This window comes from Oncorhynchus mykiss, chromosome 8, assembly GCF_013265735.2.
Source record: "Oncorhynchus mykiss isolate Arlee chromosome 8, USDA_OmykA_1.1, whole genome shotgun sequence".
Classification (NCBI taxonomy): Eukaryota; Metazoa; Chordata; class Actinopteri; order Salmoniformes; family Salmonidae; genus Oncorhynchus; species Oncorhynchus mykiss.
This window is the reverse complement of record NC_048572.1, coordinates 57,597,835-57,625,323: the sequence shown is the minus strand read 5'-3', so window position 1 is coordinate 57,625,323 and position 27,489 is coordinate 57,597,835. Positions and strand designations below refer to the sequence as shown.

Genomic DNA, 27,489 nt, shown 5'->3' with positions numbered 1-27,489 from the left:
TTGAAAAGCCCTGGACTACAGTACCCTTAACGCAAGACCTGGGACATGCATGTACAAACTCCGCTCAGCAACTTGATAAGTCTTTTATTTGCAATTTTCGGTTTCCTCATCTTTTCCAGTTTATGATGCAAAAAGAAGCAGTAATTCCTTAAATAATAAAGAAAGCAACAAAATATTTACAAAAGTCCAATAAAACTAATCAATGGATGACCTAAAGCACCCCTCTCTGCATCTGGACAAACTGCCACTTCTGTTGGAAAATGATACAGCATTTTATAGTTTACATTACATCAGTAATTTATTTTTATTATTTCTGAAAAATAAAACTGACAAAAAAAACAACTTTAATATATATGTACAGAACGCTCCTGAAATGTGATTCCACTTAGAGTAGAAAAGGCTTTCGGATCATTTCTGTTTTTCTTATTTCATCAAGTTGATTTCTGTAGGTTTCAAGTTTTAATGGTGATTTTTGTCATTAAGGAGTCCTCTAGTTATGGGGTTTGTTTTCTCATTCGACAGGGGTCGAGAGAGAACGCACCCAACAGTTCATCATGTAACTACAGGAGAGGTAAAAGACGCAGTATCTCAGTCAGGATTGACTACTGGGGGAGGAAGTGAAAGGTAGGCTTTAAGGAAGCATATAGAAGACCCCCACCGTCCTCCAGTAGCCAAGGTCAGAGGCTAATGGTCAAAGGTCACAATCCATCCCCCATCTTGTTTCTGTCCTCAAAGTCCCAGTACTGCGGTAAACAGGAAGTTGAAAAAAGGAAAAGAACCGTCGCTCAGAAAGCCATTCAGAGCCTCTATAGGTCGGCAACATACGCTTGATGTCAGCTGATCAGCAAACATACCTCGTCTACATCATTAAAAGAAACACACTTCAACCATGCTGGGCACACACACACACAAAAAAAAAGAGAAGACAGAGCTCTGTGTTCGATCGGACGTCACACACACGCATGGCATGATACCCCACTCCAAGGGAAAAACATGCTACATGACACCTCTACCATTGTCTCTATGCGTTTGCGTGTCATATAGTATGTTGCATAATATAATTTTGTCTACAACCACAAAGAGCAGCGTGTTGGTTTGTCATTGTTTTCTCGAGAACAACAAGTCAAAAGGGTTTTATACGCAGTGACCGTAGTAGTTATTCCACGCGTTTACACAAGCAAAATCCGTCTCAATCATTTATTTCATTTTCGGCGGACACACGCCATCACAAAAGAGGGAAAAGAGAATGAGGAAGTGAGCGAGAGTGAGAGAGAAGAGAGAAAGTGATTGCATGTCAGGTCCCTCTCTAAAAAGCCTTGTTGAGGATCGATATCAGTCCGCCACATTAAAAAAAAAGGGCCACAGAGTCCAATTCTCTCCTCGGGCTCCCCTTGCAATACACCTCCCTAGCCATAGGTGGTGGTATTAGAGAGGACATTTAGTCCTTGTCGGACTCCTCTTCGGCCTCGCGGAGCCAGGTGAAGAAGGCGGTGACCGACTTAAGGGCCACGCCCTTGCCGGTCTGCTCTGCGGGGTCTTTGCTGGACTCCCACCTGTAGAAGGCCTCCTCTTTGATCACGTCCTCGTCGTACAGCGCGTCAAAGAACATCCGCAGCAGATCTGGCGAAGGGAGGATGCCACAGTCAGAGAGGGTAGTTAAGATGCACAGCCATAATCATGATTCCTGAACTATGAATCTAGCCACAACACCATCTGATAGAGAAATGTGGATAAATACATACGCCTTCAGCAAACATTTTAATTCACACAATCAAAGTTCATCTTACATAAAAATATTTTTGCGAGACAGAAGACAATGCCAGTGGGGCAGAATGTGAACGACAATCACAAAATCTACACGGAATGGGAAGCAACTGCAGTGCTGTGGATATTCACGACAAAAAGAAACATCAAAACGGAGGTTCTGTATCTGAGCTGGTGATTGGCTGGGCCACAAGAGACTACAGCCAATGAATAGGCAAAGAGGTTTACTCTGCGAGCACTCTAGCACACCAGGACAATGAGGTTGTAAAGGCGTGACTCTAGCCTCGCTACCCACAATCATACACAACCTCACAGAACTGAGGCGAAACACACACACACCACAGTACTTGTACTCACTGGCCGGTTGCTCCATGTGCACCATGAGGGCCTGGAGGGCGTAAAGGGCCTGCAGCTCCCTATGCTCGTCACTCAGGTACCGCTGCAGCAGCTTGGCCCTCTGGGTAATCTGCTCCACGTCCACCTTGTACGGGTTCTCACCTGGACGGAGGGAGAGCGTGTTAGAGTGAGTGAAGGCGGAGAGAGAGGGAGAAAGGATGGATGCATGTTCCACCCCCATTCTTCTTACAACGTAGTCTCCAACCAGTCAACCCGATTCATAGGAAAATTAACCCAGATCCATAAACCTAGAGTAGCACCAAACGACCAACACTCATTCTACACCCAACTTGATGCCCCCATTGCCAATCAGACAGATATCAGAATGTACCAGCGATTGGGCATAGAACCAGAAGTCGGGAACATTCAGGCACCGAATACATAGCACTGTCCTTGGTTTCTCTCCATCACACACACAATATACAGGGCAACAGCATGCCAAGAAAGGAGGTTGGAAGCATCTTTAAGGTATGTAAACAGAAGGGCCAGATATATGGGCTTCGCGGTACTCACATATAACAGCTGACTGGCAAATGGAGGTCATCAGAGCGCGCACAAACTGGTTGGCAGCCGCCTGCTGTTCGTCCAGGTTGGCCTGTAAGTGAGGGTAAATAAATAAGTAGTTACCACAGAGCCTGCTTTCCCAAAAGTTACATGTAGATAGCGTGTTTAAACTTTCAATTGACCGGCTGATACACAAAGTTGCATATGCACATCACATCACACACACACCTCGACCCAGTCTCTGATGCGCTGGTTGTTAGCCCTGTCCTGGATCAGTCTGTCCAGATGTTTGCTAAGCTCCTCCCCGCTCATGGGCTTCTTCTGATTGGTCTCACCCGACTCCTCCCCCAGGGTAAACTCAATTTTCTGGAAAGAGCGAACACACCATAGAATTACATTAGGAACTCTACGGAAGGCACACTCCGATCCCTCAGGTTGTCTGACCACGTCACGAAAATTGATACGCGCTCAATGCAGAGGCAGCGTGTTATGATTCTGAAAGGTCAAACAGCCATCTACAATGATAAGAAGCGGCCGTGTGGGGAACCGTAGGTGGCTTGCTTCAGTTAGTTGTGTCTTCTTCTTGAGATCGCGTCTCGAGGTGTTTGGACTTATGTCACGTCTATGCAAATATGGCAAAAATTAACTAGCTAACCAACAACTGTGACAACGCAATTGGAGTCAACCAATGCTTATTGTGCAATCTTTTTGTATGTTTTCAATAAACATTTGGAGACAAAATATAGTTCACGCTGTTGTCAATGATCCTTTGATTCAAAGCCAACAAGGTCCGTTTTGCACACATCGGTTTCGTTGCTAAACACTCCTTTAGAACGACAAGGCAAACCCATATCAACTTCCCTTAACCAAAACAACTAAAATCCTCTCATTTATTTAGGGCAGTCGCATGCATGTTCAGTCCACCGATCTTAAATCTTACATGGTATTCAGATCGAGTGGCACTAAAAAAAATATTATTATTATTTTTTTGTAAAGTTTAACCCCTTCTCCCACACTGACCTGTTCAGTCACAAACTTATTGACATCCTCATCCTCTGGCAGGAAGTCTCTCCAGTTGAGCCCTGCTTCCGTCCACAGACCACCCACCTTCTTATGGGTCTGAAAATCATTTATTTAAAAAAAATCATTAATACACAATTAATTGACACACACACACAAAATATTTTATGGACATACACAAACCCCACAGAGCTGCTTGCACAGAGACACTTACCATTCCTTTGCAGAGTAAGTGGAGAATCTGCACCAGCAGCAGACCAGCCTTACCCAGGGGAACCAGGGGCTTGGAGATCTCCCTGGAGAAACACACACACAGTAGCAATAGGTTACCGAGCGTTCCTTTAAACTTCTCATTCATTCTTTACGCCCGTCTCAAACGGTATATTTTCTTGCCTAACACTTCTTCACTATTCATCCACAAAGTGAAGCATCAGTCAAAGCCTTTCTGGATTCAACACTAATACATGCAAGTGACTGCCGGGAGTTGGGGCCTTTGCAACCTATATAGAGCCTGGGCCTCACCTGAAGAGCTGTCCCATGGGGATGCCTCCGTCATGGAGCATGGGGGTGATGAGCTCAGCCAGGTATTGCCAGATGTGGGGGATGTCTATGGCCATATCCTCAGCCACCTCCAGGATCTCCTGGAGCCTTTGATTAAAACATAACCAGGTAAAGACATTATTCAGTGCTCTCTCACCCACAAAACAAGGCAAAGTAATCACTATCTTGTGGACAGGATTGCATGCTTCCTCAAAACACACACACTTTCTTTCACCATTTGAGAAACGCACACAACCTGGTCTTTAGGGCACTACTCTCTCTGCCTCTCACCCCTTGTAGTACTGTGTTGTGGGCAGGGTGCCGGCCTTGAGGAGTTGGTGCAGCAGCAGGCCCATCCGTTCCCTGGCGATGGCGCTGCGCTCCAGAGTGTCCTCCAGGCCGTTCCGCACAAACACAAAGAGCAGCGGGGCGCTGTTCAGCTCCCCTACACACTGCAGCGCCTCCTACAGGGCCGGACGGGGAAGGACAAGGGTTTAGTATTACAGCAGTCAGCTATGCAATCGCCTGTGTGTGCATCTTTGTCATGGACACAAAACTGATGGTGTGTGTGTGTGTGTTTGTGTGCATTTTCATGTTGTCGATGTGGCCTGTGTGTGTGTGTACCTTCATGTCGTTGAGATGGAGGTACTCCTCGATGATGGCGCTGGACTTCTTGTCCAGCTCCTCCTCGGTCATGGCCGGTTTGGCCGGAGCAGCGGGGGGAAGGGTGGGGCCTGTCTCACGCTTCACTGTACAGATACAACACAGTTACACACACACACACTATTGTACACAAAAACATATATTACACTACGGTGTGTGCACATGTATCCAGCGTGTGTGTGAATGATGTATGTGTTGGCAGTAGAAGCGTGTGTGAGTCAGTGTGTGTGTGTATAGCCTCTTACCAACAGCCTCCTTGCTAGGAGCCCTGTCCCGGCTACCGCTGCCTCCCCGGTCACGGCTGCCTCTGTTCCGGTCGTCAGACATGCTGGCTACGCGCCGGACGGGGGGTTCCGTAGGGGTGCGACTATCGCTCCTACGCTCCTCTGTCTCGCGGCTGAAGCTGCGCTTGGTGACAGGCGGGCGGGCGTCGCGACTACTGTCGCGCCGCTCGAAGCGGTCGAACCTGTCCCGGTCCCCGCCGCGGTCACGACTGGAGCTGGACCTACGGAGAAGGAGAGAGATATTGGAGAGCGAAGAGGGGGTAGAAAATTAAGGCGTGTAAGCGAGAGTCGGGGGGGCAGAGAGAAAGATCAGGAAGAATGAGGCGAAACGGAAAGCAAAACAGCAACAGAGGTACTGACCTCTGGGGTACCCTGCGGTCAGCGTCCGAGGACAACGCTGGTGGAGCAGACTGCTGCAGGGCAGAGAAACGGTTGCCAGTGGCCGGACGGCCAGTCTCCGCTGCTAGAGAACAAAAGGAAGGAAGGAATGAGCGAGAGAGAGATCAATACACGCATATCACACAAATGCCAAGTCTGTATATGTAGGTGTGCATGCGTGCATTTGTGTGTGTATAGTACAGTGTGCACTATAAGTGTGTAGAGTCCAGTGTGCACTGTAAGTGTGTAGAGTCCAGTGTGCACTATAAGTGTGTAGAGTCCAGTGTGCACTATAAGTGTGTATAGTACAGTGTGCACTATAAATGTGTATTGTACAGTGTGCACTATAAGTGTGTATAGTACAGTGTGTACTATAAGTGTGTATAGTACAGTGTGACACATTTGTTGGGTATTTTGCACTTGTGTGAGGGATGTCGGTGTGTGTTTGTATGAAGTAGGCTTCTACCCGACTCCCTGTGTTCGGCACGCGCCCATATGTGGCCCTACCCGGTTCAGCTCCGGCGGCAGGCTTGGCTCCTGTGGTGCCTCCACTGCTGCCCTTGCCCCAGCTGCCCCACATGCCCTTACCCCCGAGCTGGGGCGCAAGGAGCTGGTTGTTGAAGTCCAGAGCACCAGGCTAGTGGGGGGAGAGGTCAAAAGGTTAAAGGTTGAGAACAGAGGTGATGACATAAGTATATCCATCTCAATGGGGACTCGACTTCGTAAAACAAAATGACGAAAAATGGCTACTTAAGTGACAAGTGAAATCCCTGAGAACACAAACTCTTCACCTGGTCATGTGATCGCAAAAAAGCATCCTTATGAGCTACTGAAATACAATCAATACACACTATTGCTTACCTGCCCCCTCATAATTAGGAACCCGATTTGTGTTGGTTTAGTAATTAAAAACACGGTCCTTTATTAGTTGCGAACTTTAAAACCACCGCTCACCTTGGTGATCTTGCTGAGCCGGCTGGTATCGATGGGTCTGTTCTTGGTGGAGATGGGCACTGTGTTCCAGCCTTCGTCCTGGGGCTGGCTGCCCCTAGCCCCCTGGCCGCCGTGCTGGCCCCCACGGCCCCCCTGATCCCTTCCTCCTCTGTCTCGGTCTCCCCCCCTGCCGTCTCTTCCTCCACCACCACCACCTCCTCCTCCTCCTCTTCCACCACCTCCTCCACCACCACCTCCTCCACCACCACTGTCATTCCTTGACATAAGCTGCTGTTGGACCTTGACCAGCTGCATTTGCTCCTCTCGCTCAGCGTCCTTGTGGATCTGGTCTATGGTCTTCGGGCCTTGTTCCCCTCGCCGGGGCACCCAGCCACTCTGGTGGAGGGAGAGAACTCTTTTAAAGTCTAAGAATTCACAAAGGCTTTAGAGCCATAGGATGAATTAGAGTATGGTCATTACTGTGACGCCATGACTGTAATGATACTATTGCAGAGAAGACAGAGAGGAAAGAAGAAGTGAAAGAGAGCGCTGAAGAGGAGAGCGAGAGAGGAGGGGATGGCGTGAAGGACAGAAAGAGGGAGGAAGATACAGAAAGATAGAGGGAGAGAAAATGAGAAATGGAGAGAACATTGCACAGAGAGGGATGGAGGGAGGTGTAGTTGTACCCGTCTGAGGTCAATGACGTCCTGCAGCATGAAGCGGATCCTGGACGAGGTCTTCTTCTCCTTGATGATCTTGTCCATCTGGGCAAAGTACTGGTCCATACGGGGCTGTAGGGACAAACAGAGGGACACTCAGACTGGTGTGTGTGTGGCCATTCATATTTCTGCAGAGGAAATATGTCAGGTATCAGTATGTGTGTGTGTGTCCCTGTGCATTGGCATGCCTTTATGTGTCTGTATCTCTCTCTCTGCATACCTTGGCCTTCTCAAAGTCCAGGTCCTTGCCGATGGTGGACAGCAGTCTACAGAGGCACTCCAGCGACTCCTCGTCGTGGTTCTTCAGCAGCTTGACGATGCAGTCGTGCATGATGGCCTCCGTCAGCATCTTCAGCTTGAACAGCTCGCCGATGAACTTGATGTTGCCCAGCGACCGCCGGCGCGCCTTGTCCTTCGCCTCCTCCAGCTCCGCCTTTAGACCGGCTTTCTCCTCCTGGGAGGCGAGAGGTCAAAAGGTCATTTGAAAGTAAAGAAAGCTGTATTGCCCAAAATGTACCCGCTCTTTGAGGGTTCGGGACGGAACAGAATGTGATTCTATCTTTGCTAGTTCAACCACAGACCTCGGCAAAAGTGAAAAACAGCAAGTCAAATGAATAGTCAAATAAATGGATTTAGAATTTATGAGGAATACAGACCAATCTTGTGATATTGGCAATATGAACATGGGTTGGATATGAATATAACAGAACGCATCTGTTGTGTAGACAGGATGTGATGTCGTACCTCTTTTGCGGCCTCCATCTCCTTCTGTTTGGCCTCAAAGATCACATCGTCGTCCTGGTCCTTCTCAAACTCCTTCTGACAGCGGTTCAGCAGCAGCTTACGGAAGTTCACAGTCACTCCCGGCTTGTCTGTGGTGGGCACTTTCAACTGGGAGGACACAAGGAAAGGAAACAAGGAACAAGTCATGTTTAGTTCAAGGTCAGTTTTGTTTATGTTCAGTGGGGGACTGGCTTAGAAAAGTACACTCAAACAAATGGATGAAGACAGAATTAAAACAGAGGGGGAGAAAAGGAACGAAAGAGGGCTTCTCAGCTCCTCGAGTTCTTCATTTCCATCCCTATACTGCAGTGTATGGATGTGCATCTTTCCCTTTCAAGACGACACCATACACACCTAGATACATGGGCCCCGAAATGATACATTTTAGTTTGAAACGATTCGGTGTGATTCAGTTTGATGCACTAACGTTTGTTGCAATAGAAACATTAATTTTCCATTCTAAATTCAAATCTGCTAGGGCCTCCCGAGTGGCGCAGGGTGGAAGGCAATGTATCATAGTGCTTGAGGTGTCACTACAGACCCGGCTTTGATCCCAGGCTGTCACACAACCGACCATGACCGGGCGTCCCATAAGGCAGCATACAATTGGCCCGGCGTTGTCCGTGTTAGGGGAGTGTTTGGCCGGGGGGGGGGGCTTTACTTGGCTCATAGCGCTCTGGCGACTCCTTGCTGCGGGCCCGAGTGCCTGCAGGCTGACTTCGGTAATCAGTTGAACGGTGTTTCCTAACACATTGGTGCAGCTGGCTTCCGGGTGAAGCAGGAGGGTGTTAAGAAGAGCGGCTAGGCGGGTCATGTTTCGGAGGACGTAAAAGTCTGCTGCTGATGGAGCTCATGAGCTGGGCCTCTCTCAACTGGACCTGTCTGAGCTGACTTCTGTGTGTGTGTGTAATGATGTACGTAGGCACCTGATCTGAGCCATAAAGGAGATAAGGCATCTACCACCCCACTACAAGAACTTGTCATGTATTTTTTGCACATTAACTGTTTGAGCTAGTAATGTATGACATAGCCAATGAACAGCACAACTCGGTTGTCACAAACTATGAGGTATTTTCAGAAGGCAGAATGTAATGAGCAACATTTATTTTAGTTAACCGGCGATTTGTAATGGTTCAATCAACTTTCTGACTGATGCACTTGTATCTTTAACATTTGAATCGGGTACCAACGCGTACCGGTGACACGTTACCTCCCTACTGCACTGGTCCAAACACATGGCTCAAAGTAGAGGCAGAGAGAACGAAAGAAAAAAAGACAAACACAAAATTCCCAAACGTCGTCAGTCACGTCACTCACCCCCATAAGGCAGCGGCACATGTTGGCGTAGGCCACGGAGAAGTTGGGCTCGGAGATGGCCTTCTCAAAGATGAGGTCGATCACTCCCTTCAGCCGCTCCTCCGTGTCGATGGTCAGCTCTGTGACCTGTTTCATCAGTTGCTGGAACATCTGAGGGGTCAGCTTGTTGAGGATGGAGCGGACCCTCTTGAAGAGCTCCTGGGTCTTGGCCTGCTCGGGGTCGTCGCTCTCCTCCTCCTCGGGGCCGGTCCCGCGGCTCCCCGCCATCTTCACCGCGGGCTTCCAGGCTTTCTCTGCCTTGTTGAGCTCCACGTCACCGCCTAGCGATGAGGAGATGATGATCTTGCGGGGCTCCTTGCGCTGGCCCTGCTGGGAGCGCCGGGGTCCTGGGGGCTGGGGGGGGAGAGAAGAGAGAGCGAAGGGGGGAAAGCAAGATGGGTGAGGGGTAGAGGGATAAAACAGAGAGAAAGAACATCATGTAGAGCAGATAAGAGGGAAATGATGTCTATGAACTTCAAACAAACTGGGCTGTCAATCTACTCACAACTTGAGCCCAGCTTTAGACATAAACAAGGTAGAGAGCAGCACCAGTTCCACTCACTGGCAGTCTTAGAACACTATTCAATGGTCATCTTTAAATGCTCACAATAAATTACTGCTTGTCAACCAATTAAACCATTTGTTTTCAAGCAACGTGTGACAAATGATTGATTTATATCATGTGGAGAGTGAGGTAATAACATACTTTGAACTGTGACTAATGCTTTCCAAGAGACAACAGCCCACACGGGACCAAAAAAAATGGTCGATCTTGGTCTTGAATTATAGGATCTCTACGCACTTACAGAGGCATCTGGATGGATATAACCCGTTTTACCAAAGATGTGTGGTCGGTTTTATACACCTGTCAGCAATGGGTGTGGCTGAAATAGCCGAATCCACATACCTTTGTGTATTAAAAATAATATATATATTTACAAGAACAAAATATGGGGGATTGGAAATGGAGACCAATTTTTCCACTTAAGCCTCCATCCATCTGCAATATTAAATATGATCTACCCCATAAAAAAAAATAAAAAAAATAAATATATATATTTTTTTAAGTGTCCACTATATAACTCCATACACGGACAAACACTGCGATACTCACTCCCATATGGTCCCTTCCAGGGCCCCGTGGTCCCCCTCCCCCACCTCCAGAGGACTGTCTGCCCAGGTTACCCATGAAGGCGGGGGTGAAGTCTGGCCCGGCGTTCATCATGTTGCGACCCGGCTCCGCTGGGCGCATGGGGGTCTTATTGGCCTACAGAGAGGAGAGGATTAAGAACCTATGAATTTGACATTGAAATTAGTATTCGGGACAGGCTCGAAAAGCACACGAATGAACTACGGGAGCATAATCACTTCACTTAGCTGTGAATAATACACTTCAAACTGGATGCCTATTAAAACAAATATATACCCATGTTGGCTCATTAAATTGTTATTTCTTTCCTTCAATGATATTGTTTACCTTATCCAACACCACATCGCAGATAAGAGGCAGGCCCTCGGGCTTGTTCATGCTGGCACCAATGTACCGGAAGCCCAGCAGGAACTCCCTGTCGTACCTCTTCTTATCCTCCGGGTCGATAGGCTTCCATTGCTCTGTTGGGAGGAAAGGGTGGAGGAGTGGGAGAGTTTGAACGGGCGACGGACTCTTTCTACTGCTTAACCGTTGCTGGGACACATTCAACCAAATCTATCAGACTGCTCCTGAAGAGACATTCATTTCGGGAGGGATAACGCTGGCCATACACCTGCACAATGGGGTCGTTGACCATTCACGATGAGATATTTCACATAAGAGATAGTCGGGCGTCAACGAAGATGAAAATTGGGTCACCTACAGACACATTTATTTCCAGGGGGCCACCCACCTCCTTTGTACTGGTACTTGAGGTCGCCTGGTTTGAGCGGGGGCGTGTCGGCGTTCTGCTTGTCCTCCTTCTCCTCCCAGGTCTCATCTGGCGCGTCGGCGGTCGCCAAAGGGGGAGGGGCCACAGGGCTGGGCTCCGCCAGAGTGGACAAGGGCTCGGGGGCAGCCGCCGCCTCCTTCTCCTGTATGGATGAGAGAGTTGGGAGAAGGGACAGGACAATTGGAGGGGTAAGACGGAGTAGAATGAATTTGAGACCCCTACAACGCCGTCAGGATTTGGGGTGACAATCTTTTTTGATACATTTTATTTTGTTGTTGTGAGAGAATACAAGTTTCAAATTCGCATACGGGAAGTTTGACGAAAACTTGCTGGGAAGTGAAATGATTGTCGACAGATATACCAGGACTCCAGGCACAAAGACCAACGGTGCCATATGCCAAGTTGCTCTTGCACTGACCAAACCGGAGTAGCAGCTGGACTGCAGTGCTGGGAGTAACAATCTTACACGTTTTTCAAGGTTTACCACTGGTGCACCTTCAAGTGGTCACGGACAACTGTTCAGAATAGCTCATGACTTTAGAAGGCCGCTCAGCTCTATGCAAGCAGGCACATGAGTAGATAGAAACGCACCTCTTTGAAGGCATCCAGCATGTCTCCTATGGCCTCCTTCTTGTTCAGCTCCTTCATGTTCCTCTTCTTCTTTGGCACAGACACAGCAGCTAGGAGAGGAGGGTTACATCCAGAAGTTGTTACGTCAAAACCTGAAGCCGTCTGCACCAGCCAAACCCTTGGTGCCCACAGTACTTCCTAACCAAGTGATCCCGACCAGTAAAAACCTTCCCCTCTCACCTTGCATAGACGTGTCCTCTGAAGGGCTACTGGCCAAGGGCACCGTGGCTGCATCTTCCCCTTTCTCCCCCTCCTCTGCCACGGCAGCATCTGCAAGGGTAGCAGTTTCCTGAGGTGTGGGAACGGCAGGCTCGGTGTTGGGCATTGCAGTTCGCTCTTGTGCGGGCACGGGGGCGTCTACCTCGTCGGGGTACTCCTGGGGGAGGCCGTTGGACAGGGGCGTCTGCGCCTCCCTCTTCTGGGCCATGGCGGGCTCTGCCTCCGGGACAGAGGGAGTGACGGCAGGAACGGGGGCAGACACGGGCACAGCAGCAGCAGTTTCCTGTTTCGGCGCTGTCGGCTCGACCACGCTCTCAGTTTTAGTGGGAGCTTCCACAGACACCACCGGCTTCACGGCCGGGGCAGAGTGTTTGATCGTTGCTGTGGCGACGGGGGTCAAAGGTCGGGGAGCGGGCTTAGTGTGTTCTTTAGCGACCGCCACCGTAACAGGCGCCACTACCTCTGGCTTGGTGGTAAGCACAGGCTCCTCCTTTACCTTCTCTACAATCTCCTCCTCCTCCACCACTACTTCTTCCTTTTTATTCTCTGCCTCCTCTTTCTCCGCTACCAGAGCAGGAGGCTTCTCGACGGCTGCTAGGGCGGCCGAAGGCTCTTCCTCAATGGGAGGAGCTTCAGGAGTCACTGCCTTTCCCGCCAGGGTCACACCGGCATCCACCGTGTCACTGACCTGAGCGATGGTGGTGATGGGGGGTGGTGTCTGCACCTCTGCAGGGGGAACGGAGGTAGGAGCTGCCGGGGGCGAGGGGGATGGGGGAGGGGCCTGGTCTTCCTCTGGCGGAATGGCCTCCTCGGCCTTCCCCACAGCCGTTGGGACAGCCGATTGGCTGACGACCTGTTCGGTAGGTGGGGCTGCCTGGCTATCTTTTTCCTGCTTGGCCTCAGTTGAGACGGTGGCGGTGGCAGGCTCTGGGGTCACCAACGCAGGAGGCGGGGTCATGGCGGCCATTGTTTCTGCAGGTTCCGTGTTGTCATCTGAAAAAATACATAATCCGTTCAGAACCGTTTTGGAACTATTACGTAATATCATTCAATCATTGAAGATCAAGTTCATCGTTTACTTCATGCTCTTCTAATCTCTATGTAATGTGGCAAATATCACCATGTAAAGACATTGTAGTACCACAAGACCTGGGAGGACGCTCACCTGTTCTCGTCATCATGGTGACGGGCTTTGTAACTTCTCCGTTGGTCTGGGAAGGACCTTCTCCCTCTGTAGTGGAGGACTAGTGGCAGAAAACGAGGAGCACCGTCAAAACTAGCGTACACTAGATTTAAAAAATAATAAACACAAATATGTTGTACAGTGTTTTCTAACGCTATCCTATTGCCTTGATCAAAACAAGTCGAGTTGGAGACGAGAAACAACCTAAAAGTAAACACTAACAAAATGGAACCGTTCTGGAACAGTTGGCTTCCATTCCAAACTTCCTAGTCTCCTCTATGACATCATCTCTGTGGAATCATCTCAAAGACACAAGATTCCAAACTTGCATTGTGAGCTCATCACTGGGAATGATCCCAAGGAGGTGGCAAAACCAGGGGATGTATTGAGGGATGTGAAACATTTAGAGTTGAATGTATAGAACTAGAATGTATACAGCTGACACTGCTCTGTCTGAAACATTCATATCTGTTCTACATGATACATTTCTGCTCCCCCCCATAGCTTATTTGATGTCCTCATATGATAAATACCAATCACAAAGTTTCAGGATGTGAACAGCAATAGAGTTTTAATCATTGGACAACAACGTTTCTGAATGGTCTGTGAGGTTACATTGTCCTGAACAGGCAGGCCCCAGTGGGTAGCGAGGCATACCTGTGATGGGGGGGTGGAGGTGGCCCTTCCCCCGGACATGATCTCCTCTGTGATATCGCGGCCCCCCTGGTTGGGGTCTCGTATTCTGATCTGAAGAGGAGAAAGTTGAACAGCCGACAGTCAGACTACTTCACATTAAAAATCGACTAGCCTGGGCAGTATTCACTAGACGCCAACAGATGAAAAATGCACCGAAACCGGGAGGGACTGGCTATCCGTTTTCTTTTCCCCATTGCAAAACGTTTTGCTACGGTATACACTGATGAATACAACCCTAGTTAAATAGGCCTAAATAAATGATAGCCCCCTTTTCTCTTCTCCAGTCATCCCTCCTACCGTCTAAACTAACCTATACTTCTTTCCCGCTGTTCAATCTCCATCTGTGTCATGAGGTTAGTTGCCTTTAATCACATATCTAGGGTCACATTACCCTGAGGCCAATTCTGATATAGGAACAGATTACCATCCCCCTGATTCTATCTTTAACCATAAGGGGGGAGGGAGAGAAGGTATCCGTGTCTGACCCCGTATAAGCGGTAAGGGGCAAGATGTACTACTCCTGCACTGCATTGACCTCAGCAGCGAGGTCATAGTATACCAGCTGCCCTCTGACCTTTATAGGGCTGTTCCACTCCTAATATATATCCTGGTATTATACTAGAGAAAGTGTTCTCAGTGTGGGCTGACACTAACGACATGTTAAAAGCAGCATCAACAACTTCTGAATCCCCTGAACAGTTGCTTTTTATAAGGAAAAGGCCCAATTGATATGCTAACAGTTAACCTTTGCCATGTTCACGCACCAAGTCCCAGTCTGGCCCCATGTCAGGGTCAAAAGCCTGCGTCTTCAGGCCAAACACCAGGGGTACAGTCTTAAAGTGGAAAAGCAAGATTAGTTTGTGGTACAGTACCGCTATGCGCTCCCTCTTGGGTGCCAGTGGTTGGCTCGGCGGCGGCTGAGGGGGCAGGGCCTGTTGCTGGGGCTGGGCGGGGCTTAACATGACAGGCGCCGTTTGGACAGGGGGTGTGTGGCTGTACTGGGGCTGGGCCGGGTAGTAGGCACCTGCTGTAGGGGGGGGGAGAGGAGGGAGGCAAGTCAAACACAGCACAAAAAGCAACACACAATCACACACTAAAATGACCACAAACATACCATACAGACTAAACAAGCATTGAAATAACCACACACTGAAATAGAACATGTTAAAATAACCACAACGGGGCCTAAAATAAAAACCCCGCCAGATGCGGGTAGATTGGCGGGTAAGACGTCTGTTTCCCCAGCCACGTTGGCAGTGCAAGCACTTCACTCGCGAATAAGAAGAGAGTTAGAAGTGAAGAACGAGCACATTTACAGCAATATAAAGAGCTGGCAGCTAAAATCGCACAAAAAACGACCAACCCTAAAACATGCCAGCTCCCACACTGCCTGGCTGGGGAGCTGTGCGCACTGGGATTGAAGTGCTGAAGTAAGACTGATTTTAGAAGCGCGGAGCACAGGCATAAATGTTGGTCTAATTCACTCTTAAAGTCTACTACAGTGAGACTGTGTTCCTTGGCTATTACAATGTTTTGTTCAATGTTCACAAGCCAGGTTGTTTCCAATGTGTCTGCTTCAACTGCTAGAAGATGTAGCCGATGTCACAAATAATGAAATAGCATTGAGCAATATACCACATCACTGATTACTAGTAATACATTTGTTTGAGAAGCATGCTCCTCCAGGTTTGGGGGGGGGGGGGGGGGGGGGTTAAGTGGCTGGGGGACCAAAAGGTTTGTTTTAAGCCCTGACCCACATGCACCCGGAGCAAAATAAAACTATGTATACATATGGGTGGGGGGGTGGGGCAGCTACAAACCAAACAAACACACAAAACTACAAACCAAACATGCAGATAAAGATGCAGCCCCGCACACACCGTGCAACACACACTTACTCACCGGGGTAGCGCTGGGAGGTGAGAGGAGCACCGTGGAGAGAGAGACGCCCGTTCTCTCGCCCGCCCCCTCTCCCCCCACCCCCCCGCCTTTCCCTCGCAGCCAGAGAGGGCTCTGAACACGACAGGGGGAGGAGAGGAAGGAAGCGAGGGAAGGGAAGAGAGAAAAAGGAGAGAGAGAGAAAGAGGACAGGAAGAGAGATGCAGAGTGAGTGAATGAGAAGGGAACCAGAGGTAAGCAGGGTGTTAAGGCAGTAAGAGGCAGCAGGTGAGAAGACAGAACACAGACTGATAGAGCCGAACCAAAGCCAGAAAAAACACACACAGCCTTGGTCCTAAGAGAAACAAAGACCACCATACACACAAACACCTGCCAGGCAAAACCACAACAAACAACCAGCAAAGCCACACGGTAAAGAACCTAAGATCAACTGACTGACCAACTGTAAGATCAACTAAGATCAGGCCCTAAAATTAACACCCGCCACCTGCCAAATGCGGGTAGATTTCGGCATTGGCAGGTAAGACTCCACCAGCCACGTTGGTCAGGGCTCAACAGTGCAAGCATTTCACTCGCATTTGTTAACAAATATAGTCAAGTGTGAAAACTTTGAAAGTTAAATTAATTCTGCTGTAGCTGTTTTCAAACTATAGCTGGAAAATGTAATCGCACAGTCAAAGAACGACGAAGCCTATATACAGTTGAAGTCGGAAGTTTACATAAACTAGTTTTAATTACTCCAACCTAAGTGTTTCAACCACTCCACACATTTCTTGTAAACAAACTATAGTTTTGGCAAGTCAGTTGGGACATCTACTTTGTGCATGACACAAGTAATTGTTCCAACAATTGTTTACAGACAGATTATTTCCCTTAATTCACACTATCACAACTCCAGTGGGTCAGAAGTTTACATACACTAAGTTGACTGTGCATTTAATAAACAGCTTGGGAAATTCCAAAAAATGTAATGAATTTAGAAGCTTCTGATAGGCTAATTGACATCATTTGAGTCAATGGAGGTGTACCTGTGGATGTATTTCAAAGCCTATCTTCATACTCAGTGCCTCTTTGCTTGACATCATGTGAAAATCAAAAGAAATCAGCCAAGACCTCAGAAAATAATGGTAGACCTCCACAAGTCTGGTTCATCCTTGGGAGCAATTTCCAAACACCTGAAGGTACAACGGTCATCTGTATGCAAATAAACACCATGGGACCATGCAGCCGTCATACCGTCTCCTAGAAATGAACGTATTTTGGTGCAAAAAGTGCAAATCAATCCAAGAACAACAGCGAAGGACCTTGTGAAGATGCTGGAGGAAACCGATACAAAACTATCTATATCCACGAGTCCTATGTCGATAGAACCTGAACCACTCAGCAAGGAAGAAGCCACTGCTCCAAAACCCCCATAAAAAAGCCAGACTACGGCTTGCAACTGCACATGGGGACAAAGATCGTACTTTTTGGAGAAATGTCCTCTGGTCTGATGAAACAAAAATATAACTGTTTGGTCATAATGACCATTGTTATGTTTGGAGGAAAAAGGGGGATGCTTGCAAGCCGAAGAACACCATCCCAATCGTGAAGGACGGGGGTGGCAGCATCATGTTGTGGGGGTGCTTTGCTGCAGGAGGGACTGGTGCACTTCACAAAATAGATGGCATCATAAGGCAGGGAAATTATGTGGATATATTGAAGCAACATCTCAAGACATCAGTCTTGCGACCAAGTTAAAGCTTGGTCGCAAATGGGTCTTCCAAATGAACAATGACCACAAGCATACTTCCAAAGTTGTTGCAAAATGCCTTAAGGACAACAAAGTCAAGGTATTGGAGTGGCCACCACAAAGCCCTGACCTCAATCCTATAGAAAATTTGTGAGCAAAACTGAAAACGCGTGTGTGAGCAGAGAGGCCTACAAATCTGACTCAACTACACCAGCTCTGTCAGGAGGAATGTGCCAAAATTACCCCAACTTATTGTGGGAAGCTTGTGGAAGGCTACCTGAAATGTTTGACCCAAGTTAAGCAATTTAAAGGCAATGCTACCAAATACTAATTGAGTGTATGTAAACTTCTGACCCACTGGGAATGTGATGAAAGAAATAAAAAAGCTGAAATAAATAATTCTCTCTACTATTGTTCTGACATTTCACATTCTTAAAATAAAGTGGTGATCCAAACTGACCTAAGACAGGGAATTCTTACTAGGATTAAATGTCAGGAATTGTGAAAAACTGAGTTTAAATGTATTTGGCTATGGCGTATGTAAACTTCTGACGTCAACTGAAGCTCATTCCACTTGCGCTGCAACACAGCCTTGCTGTGGCCCTCTGTGCATGTGAAGATCTGAGTCAAAGATTCATTTTTAGCAGCTGGTTAGGTTGTGTATCGGAGGACGCATGACATTCAACCTTCGTCTCTCCCGAGCCCGTACGGGAGTTGTAGCGATGAGACAAGATAGTAGCTACTACAACAATTGGATACCATGAAATTGGGGAGAAAAAGGGGTAAAAATTCAAAAAAAAAAACATTTTTAGATGCCTACCCACAGGCATATAAATTGGTCTAATTTACTTGAAACTAAAGTCCACCGAAGTGAGACTGCCCTTGTTTCTTCACTATTTACATTGTTTTGTTCACAAGCTAGGTTGTTTCTCTCTCTTTGAGTTTCAACTGCTAGGGAAGAGAAAACGCTTCTACTAGTCAGACTCAATCTCACAGGCACAAACATGACAAGTTGCGCTACCACAGTAACCTCCCGCCCTTAAAGGGGCAGGTGAGCATTTGTCTCATCTGTGATACAGTATTTTGGTTAAAAGACTCAGGTTACAGGCTCCCGAGTGGCACAGCGGTCTAATGCACCGCATTGCAGTGTTGCGGCACCTGAAGTCCCATAGGGTGGCACACAATTGGCTCACCATCGTCCGGGTTAGGGGAGTGTTTGGCTTTACTTGGCTCAAGATGCTCTAGCGGCTCCTTATGGCAGGCCAGGCGCCTGCAAGCTGACTTCGGTCACCAGTTGAAAGGGGTTTCCACCGACACATTGGTGCTGCTGGCTTCCGGGTCAAGCGAGCGGGGGTTAACAAGTGTGGTTTGACGGGTCATGTTCGTTCCGGGGGAAAAATTATGGGCTCAGGTGACAACAAAATATTATTTAATATACCACATTAGTTACTTCTTACTAGTAATTAGGGATGCAATGAGACAGTATGTTGTCGAACCGTTCAGTACGCCCCCTACAGTTCAATACGCACACGTGAACCGCAGAATTACGATATGCCTGCCATTTTCCTATGATTTCCAAATGTAATTATTGCGCTGCAGACTACATGCACGTTGTACATTCGGATCCACAGAACCAGACGCACAACTTGAGAACAGGCTTGGCAGGCAACTGCTTGGGGCCACAGGACATTAGGGGACCCCTGAGGGCTGACAAACTTTACCTCACAGCAATGGCTCAAAATGTGGCAACCGCAGTGACTGCAACCCCCCCCCCCCCCTTAAAACAACCAATGGACGATTTGCAATGACATCTCAGTAGGAAACCTCCCTAAAGTGGCCCCATGAAGAGAGGAAACTAAAAACAAATATTCTCTCAGCTCCAACGTGACAATGGCGAGCGCTAGCGAAACAGAGAGAAGCAAATTTGAAGAGGCACAGCAGTCTTTCAAATCCGCTGTGTGGGAACATTTTGGCGTTCAATACAATGATGAGGGTAAGAAGACCGTAAACAAAAGTACAGTCCGCAACCATTGCCTTGCCACTGTCGGCTACTCGAGTGGAAACACTTCTAACATGTGTAATTTAAGTCGCCATCACCCGGCCGTATCCCTTGCAGGTGGAGCTGGAGCAAGGAGAGTCCACTCGTTAGCAAAAACACAACAACCTCTTGCTGCTGCCTTCCAACAACAATTTGAGACAAATTCAGAAAAATAAAGAAATAACGAAAGCAGTGGGAGTATTCACAGCCAAAGATTTGCAGCCCTATTTCGTGGTTACTGACTCGGGATTTCATCACCTGATGAAAAATGTCCCCTCCCACACATTTTTCAGCAGCAAAGTAATTCCCAAACTCCATGAATCATCAGAGAGAAATTGGATAGGAATTGACAGACACCCTATCTAACTCTCTCCACTGATAGTTGGACTTCCAGAGCAACTCAAGGCTACCTCACTGTGACGGTTCACTATGTACTGGATTGGGTTGACGAAGGGGTAGCCCTTGAACTAATGAACGCTGTGACAGAGTGGAAGCAAGAGAGACCAAATAGCACAATCCCAGCCACTACAGATAATGCACAAAAGATAGTGAATGCCATCCATGAAGCTGATGGGTTTGGGCCCCCACATTGGATGTTTTGCACACATCCTGAACCTTGCAGCCAAGAGGGCAGTCTCGCTCTCTCAAGGCAGTGTCCCGCCTCCTGGGGAAGGTCACAAAAACACCACCGCTACCATTCATGACATGCTGGAACGTTGTGGAACAGCAACCGGCCAGCTACTCTGCTGTATTGGAGTAGGCGGTGAAGAAGTCGGTCAAAGACCGACTGTGAACCATGCTGACTGACAGTGAACTGAAGCTGGCAGAAGAACTCATTTTGGCTACTCAACCCCCTGAAAACAATGACAACTCTCACGAGCAGTGAAACCTCATCAATGATCCCTCTAAAGTCAATGATTATCAAATCCATGGCACCGGGTCCTGAGGACAGTGCAACCATCAGGGAGGACCAAGGCAGCCATCACTCAGGACTTGGAGAGAAGATACACAGACCGGGATCCTCTGGAGTACCTTCAAAGACCTACAGCCCTTGATCCAAGGTTTAAACCCCTGCTCAGCCTGCTGCGACAGAGTCGACAAGGACCTCAAAGAAATTGTGACGCATAAACATCAGGTATTTTATCTATTTTTAAACGATTTCTCATGATATTGCTTTTATCATGTGCGTTAATGTGATGAGATGTGTGTCACTTAATAATAAATTGTATTATTATTACTAGCCATTTTTCTTGCAGTTTCAAGCAGGGCCATCCACAGAGGAAGAACAGCCATCATTATCCCCTCCTCAAAAGAAGATCGCCATGGCCGTTATCTGGGAAGCTTTTCAAAGCAGAGGAACAGACCAAGCCCTTTCCCAAAATGATTGAGGTGGTCACCTCATACAAGGCAGCAGATTTCCTTCATGTGGATGCTGATCCTTTTGTGTGGTGGAAAACAAACCAGTCAAAGTTCCCCCATGTTACAAAACTTGCACAACAGAGTCTCGGTGTCCCGGGAACCTCTGTTGTAAGTGAGAGCGTTTTCTCCACCGCAGGGGAGAAAGCCGTCAGTACAAGCCGTTCCCGTCTTGCTTCAGAGAATGTTGGACGTGCTTATCTTTTCACAGAAGAACCTAAAAAGAACCTCAACATAAAGGAACAGATATCTCATTCAGGGTACCAACTTGATGTTGCACTTTGTTATTTTTACTTTTAAATATTGCCTATACAAGTATGTACCCTGTTTATTTAAAATGGAGAAGGCAAAGAACCTACAGGTCGTCAAAGCTAAGAAGCCATTTTCATTTGAAGGTTTTTCTCCCCTTGACTTCATACAGTAGAGACAGAAACCAGGCCTAGTCAGTCATGGTGCCATTTTTCTGAATGGAAAGTTCTATTTGTCTATAGGCAAACTAAAAGAGTTCATTGTTTAAACGGTGCTGTGTTATGTTTCTTAAATATAAAGATACCGAAACTGTACCGTGGGCCCACTGTCCGTTGCATCCCTACTAGTAATGTATTGTATTGTTGTATGTATTGTTCTAGAAACATTACAAAGCATGCTGTTCGTTTTTGTGTTTTGCTGGTGGAATTTTTGCAGGCCAAAAATATTTTGGCAGGTAAAATGTATTGTTTTTTATCTACCTGCCACAGTGGCTGGTGGACCAAAAAGTTACATTTATGCCCTGACGAAGAGCATCTGATTGCAGTTCAACACTAGGTTTTGGTTCGAGTTCCAGCTGCTGATCCAGTCGTGCCTGTGGTTCAAATCCAGATTGTGGTTGTGGTCATGGTTGTGCTTGGCTGTTGAGCCATGGCCCAGAGTGGAGCCCCTTACCATAGGTGGGGTATTCAGCCGGGCTGGTTCCTGGGTAGAAGCCTGCCGTGCCACTGGTGACAGGGTATTGTGGACTGGGTGGCATGTAGGGAGCCCGGTACTACAGAGAGAGAGAGAGAGAGAGAGAGAGAGAGAGAGGGGGGGGGCAGACAGGACACTTAAAACTGTTTAAAGGTATAGGACTGTGAGTTACCTGTCCTAAAGGGGTCAAGCTTCTTGTTTGCTGCGTTTCGGTATAGCTACAACTCTATGTTGATTTTAGACTTTTTGGTGCTGGAATACTGTACGAGAGGTGTTATACGATTTACATTTTAAAATTCCCAAAACTTCCACGACATTCCAGAAAGCTGTGAATTTTATGGAATCTTGCAACCCTATATTCAAGTGAAGTTAACCATTAACATAAAGTCATCATGACCGGTTGTGGCACCTGTCCAGGGGGGATGAAGTAGCCCTGAGGGGAGCCAGCAAAGGACAGCTGCTGCCCAGGGATCATCATCATCTGGGAGCTGGGCTGGTAGACGTGGGTGGGACCCACCGGACGAGGCCCGCTGCTGGTCTGGACCCGGGGGGCACTGGTGGACATGGTGGCCCTGTTGGCATAGTAGGGCTAGAGAGATGGAGGGGAGAGAGAAACTGTCAGTATATTTCTACAGTATATTTGAGTGTGTGTATGAGCCAAATGGTGAGCTGTGTGTACTGCGGTGTTAAAATGTCACATGTTGAAACTGTCAGATGGTGGAGGTCGGTCGAGACTCCAGAGAGCTGAACACACTGCACACACGATGACTGCCATGGGGGGGGGTTTAGTTTGGGATTTACAAGCCTGTGTTGTGAATTACTGGACACCTCATGGGTGCATGTTCATAGAGTAGCGAGTATGAGAATCCCCCATGACTAACAGGGAGGCGCTATATCCATCCTGGCCCAGTATTTACAAAGCGTCTCAGAGTAGGAGTGCTGATCTAGGATCCGTTTGGCTTTTTCGATAATATTGAATACGATTCTATGGACAAATCCTAGATCAGGACTCCTAGTCAAAAGACACTTTGTGGACACAGGCTCTGGTTAGTATTTCAAAAGGTGGTCAAACTGGGAACTAGGCTATAATAGGACGGAGCAGGATTAAACTGAAGCAGGATCAGCTACAAGTTTCGACAATGATCATAGCTAGCATCTACTCAACAAAATAATTTTGTTGATGATCACTGATTATTGTCAGCCCTCGGGCAAGGGTCGAGAGTAAACTTTTGGACGTTAGTTCTTTAGACTCAGACTAAACTACGGCTAGGTTCGACGGACCGAGAGGAGGGTGAGAAGGAAAAGAAGCTGTTACCTGCAGTGCCCTGTATCCGCCCTTCAGCCGCACAACACACGAGCAGAGAGCAAGAGAGAGGGGGGGGGGGGGGGGGGGGGGGTGAGAGGAGGAGGACAAGAGAAGAGAGAGCAGAAGGAACGAGAGAATGAGAAGAAGCAGTATATCACTCAGCCACTAACAGTTTGCTGCTGACTACCAGAAAATATGAAGCCATCAAGGAAAAATAAAGCTAGAGAGTTAAATCCACAAGGAACTACCGTTGATCGTAGGCCTGGCTGATGGGTTGGCTGGCACTTTGCCTGATTAGGGAAACTAATTTATACATGAACAGGTGAAATGTAAAAACCGATAAACCCTGGTGCCTAGGAACTTTACCGTATAGTCCTACAGTGGGTGGAATCAGGTGTAACCAAGGGCAACCTATGTAATTAGCAGCCTGAACACATCACTAATGAAATCCTTGGTCCTGGAGAGCCACAAAAGGGCTGAGGATTATAGCACGGCACTCTACTCATGGCCTGAATTGATACTTTTTGAAATATTTCACTCAAAATCAGGTGGTTTTACATCTAGTTACAGCTGGGTCTGATCAGAACTAGAATGGCTGTTTAGCCTCATCTTTCTCTGAAGTTAAATTGCATTCACGCACAGCGGTCTACTTTCAGGTCGAGATGACAGACATTTTGGGGAAGGTGAGGGGAGTTAGTACCTGTTGGTGTAAAGCACGAGGCCCTGCGGCGAACTGGGAGGGAGGACAGCAAAAGAGAGCAAGAGATCAAGGTTGGTAGCCAGGGACACTTAAACACAAACAGGTTGGACCAAAGCGTTACAGTTAAGCAAGAGTTGGAGTTAACAGCGTAACAGAAGCTTGGACATTTAGAGAGCGTGAGCAAAAGAGCAGGAAATAGAATGAGAGAGATGGAGAGGGCAATACCTGTCGCGGTTGCGGTGAAGAGTTCATTTGTTGAGGTGGTGGGGTGGCGAAGACGAGAGAAGGGGGCTGACCTGGGGCATAGGCAGCCTGGGAGAGAAGGGAGGGAGAGAAACACAACTACGTTAGTTAGATCATTTTCTGCCAGAGATGGGTTGCGTTCAATAGGGTACAATGTAATAAAACAAAAATGTGCATCCTTATTGGACAAGTTCAGGTAGCAATGTCCCAGTTTCAAAACGTTCTCACGTGTTTTTGTCCAAATGAATGCTACCCTGACCAGTCAGCACACACTGGGTCTTGTCAATGGCTCTCACCTGTGTCAGTCCAGGGGAGGGGGAGGGGTGTGGGACAGAGGTGGGTCCCGTTATAGGCTGCGGTGGTTTGTTCATTTCACTTGGTTCTGCATTAGGGTGGCGCTGACTTGCCAGCCGATCTGAGGAGAAGGAGGAAGAGTTAGCAAAACAAAAAAAAAAAATCTAAAATCAACAAAAAACCATGGAAGACTACAATCTACATTTTGATACTGGGTAGGTCAGACTATGGTGAGTAGACTAGATATACAATAATAACCTGGACACCATGCCCACTGACCGATCAGCCTCAAGTTAACTCCCTATGAAGTTCATGGGCTTCCACTAACAGGGATGTCAGAACTTGTGAAAGCATTGTTGTTGAGGCGAGTTCCAAAATTGGAAATCGGTTAGTGGGTTTGTCTGCGCTATAGAAAGGTTGTCCCGCCAAGCAGCAAGGGTGGTGTTTACTGACCCTGCCCTGATAACAGTAATGCCTCCTCCCTGTACCCTTGCGCCAATACACACTTATTTTCACCTCCCTATATCCCTCCTTCACTTTCCACTTAATCTTCTAGGTTTAGCCTATTTCAGCTGGGGAAAGTTGCATATACCTCTTAACCGCTATTTAGGCCTGAAACAAGAGAGATCACATCCCTCCTGGGGTTGAATTGGGTTACGAGTAATTACCATATCTCCACTTTAGGGGCAGTTGAACCATCTATTGATCCTCCTGGCAGATAACAATAAAAAAATTACGTTGCACCATGACTATTGTCAACTCACATAATGATGGGGAGATGAATTTGACATGACACATGGATGCGGATTAGAAATGGCGAAAAACCAGTTAATGGGGTCATGGGGTCCAAGTGGCGCAGCGGTCTAAGGCACTGCATCTCAGTGCTAGAGGACGTGATCGGGAGTCCCATTGGGCGGTACACAATTAGCCCAGCGTCGTCCGGGTTCGGGAAGGGTTTTGCCGGGGTAGGCCGTCATTGTGAAATAAGAATTTGTTCTTAACTTGCCTTGTTAAATAAGGGCTAAATAAAAATCTAAAATATATATTCATTTCTCTGCATCCGTTCTTGGGGATTAGGCTCACGCTGGCCTGAGCTGGTACATTCACTCACGCTCAATTGAACTAACTGGTTAGCTAGTTTCAGAGAATGTATTGTTTCTGGTCAAAGTTCACTTGCCAGTACCCTCTATTTGATTGTAACAGATTTTCCCAATTTGTTTTTATATATATATGTGCTGGTTAGTGGTTACAAAGTTTGAGATTCTCTATATTTTCTGTATACTTTTACTGTTAAGCAATATATTCCACATTTGAGTGGTGTGGGTTGTAGACAGGCATGGGTCTACTGAGACATGTAAGAGGTTTCGCAAATTCCCATTACTTATTGCTACAGTGTTGCCATTAATTCAAGCATGAAAAGAAGTAGTGTCAAACTGTTATCACATGGTCTAAAGAGGCGATCCCACATTAGGAAGACGTGTCATATGGCTAGCTAACTACTAGCTAGCAAGTACCCGGTGTTAGCCATGTTATCCCATCTGTGGCTAGCTCATTATTTGGTAAACACATTTTAGGCACTAAATACAAATAAAGACCATGAAATAACCCTATGATAACACGATCGGTTTGTGGCTCGATTCGGTACAACTAACATTACTGATGGGTCAAATTGCAGGGAAGGCCTTCTAGCATGCCAATGATGGTGGATGTCAAACACACCCCACCCGCGCGCTAGCTAGCTAGCTAGCCTGTGTGGTAGTTCTACGTGTCTCTCGTAGTAATGTCGAGTGACCGATACATTCTGCAGTGACATGTCGACACATCATTTGTGCATCGCAATATTAAAGACATTACTTTCTTGGTATCCAATAGTTGATACACTTTCATATGTTAATTGGTATGCTAGTCTTGCGATCAGAATTAATTCGTTGTAGGCCCAACCAAGCCTCACACATAGAAAAACCAGCATGACAATTGCCTTACCTAGATTTAGCTATGTTGACAGGTCGGATTAACCAACGTTAGATATTTTAAAAGTGTGATTTAAGAAACTCAAGAGTAAATCGCCAGACCGGCATTGAAGTAAAACACAGGCTAACGAAATGGTTTAGATAGTTAGTCAATTTGTTTCGATGGGAACTGTCATATTGAACGTTCAAAAGAGGGAAGATTAGGAAGCTAGAAACATTCCAGGCTAGCGTTAGCTCGCTAACTAATTTACCAATACCTTCACCCACTTAAAACACCGACATGAACTGGCATTAGTTTCAACTCAAAAGGTTAGCTTATCAAGCTCGTTTTGATCAGCACAGACAGCCAAAGCCAATATTCAATTTTAGCTAGCCAGCGGTTTTACATGTAGCTAGCTAACATTAGCTACTCTTCTAAACTAGCTAGCTAGGTTAGCTAACCTTGTAAATGGACCGACAAGAGCAGGGCCTTCATCCAATTGTCTTTCAAAGATCGATAGCAGGTAGCGCACACTGGATTCTTACCGGTTATGAATTGTGTCTGTGAGGGATATGAGCGAAGACTGGAATCAACAGTGGAAAATATATATTACACCCGATCGTCCGTTACTTAAAAATTGTAGTGTAGTTTCTTGTCCTCTCCTCCAAATGGAAAGTGGTGCCCTTATTGGGGTGAGTGCTATTGCTGTCACTTGTTCTTTAAATCCATGGAGCGTGCAAAAGTGAGTAGGGCATAAAATGTATTAATATAGCACTTGAAGATTATTATTCACAACTCCAATGCCTCCGGAAAAAGCCTCTGGACCGGAGGTCCATGATCAAGGCGCCGATGGTGACGGATTGCCGGTCAAATACACAATCTACTGGGGTTTCGTTCGGTTTACAGCGAGGCCATGTTGCGATGCATTCTCGTCCGCTGGAGCCGGCCGGACCGTGCGCCTGGTAAGTCGCATGGGTAC

General features: G+C 47.3%; 1 protein-coding gene, 1 non-coding gene and 1 pseudogene across 12 annotated transcripts; all 3 read right to left on the bottom strand.

The window, feature by feature from the left end:
* Nucleotides 1-69: 69 nt before the first annotated feature.
* On the bottom strand, nt 70-27,489 carry eif4g1a (eukaryotic translation initiation factor 4 gamma, 1a). 11 transcript variants are annotated; one of them, XM_036985774.1, is made up of 33 exons: nt 26,972-27,489; nt 24,563-24,681; nt 24,249-24,335; nt 24,024-24,056; nt 23,333-23,353; nt 22,427-22,606; nt 21,997-22,096; nt 15,893-16,003; nt 14,863-15,017; nt 13,952-14,041; nt 13,277-13,355; nt 12,073-13,104; nt 11,854-11,942; nt 11,224-11,404; nt 10,818-10,951; nt 10,455-10,607; nt 9,302-9,694; nt 7,946-8,092; nt 7,422-7,655; nt 7,169-7,273; nt 6,504-6,878; nt 6,057-6,186; nt 5,532-5,634; nt 5,133-5,392; nt 4,849-4,973; nt 4,516-4,688; nt 4,207-4,332; nt 3,899-3,980; nt 3,685-3,783; nt 2,893-3,030; nt 2,674-2,755; nt 2,122-2,262; nt 70-1,620 (listed from the first exon to the last, which is right to left on the bottom strand). In XM_036985774.1, exons 1-33 carry the CDS (start codon nt 27,003-27,005, stop codon nt 1,439-1,441), a joined length of 5,493 nt encoding a protein of 1,830 aa, XP_036841669.1. In that variant the 5' UTR covers nt 27,006-27,489; the 3' UTR covers nt 70-1,438. The 11 variants fall into 11 exon arrangements, with proteins under 11 accessions (XP_036841669.1, XP_036841671.1, XP_036841674.1 ...); XM_036985776.1 differs by having other exon boundaries at nt 5,532-5,631; XM_036985779.1 differs by having other exon boundaries at nt 27,056-27,488.
* LOC118965680 lies at nt 1,923-2,053 on the bottom strand. Its single transcript, XR_005053058.1, has one exon. It is a non-coding gene; the product is annotated as a small nucleolar RNA SNORA3/SNORA45 family (small nucleolar RNA).
* On the bottom strand, nt 2,484-2,611 carry LOC118965660 (annotated as a pseudogene).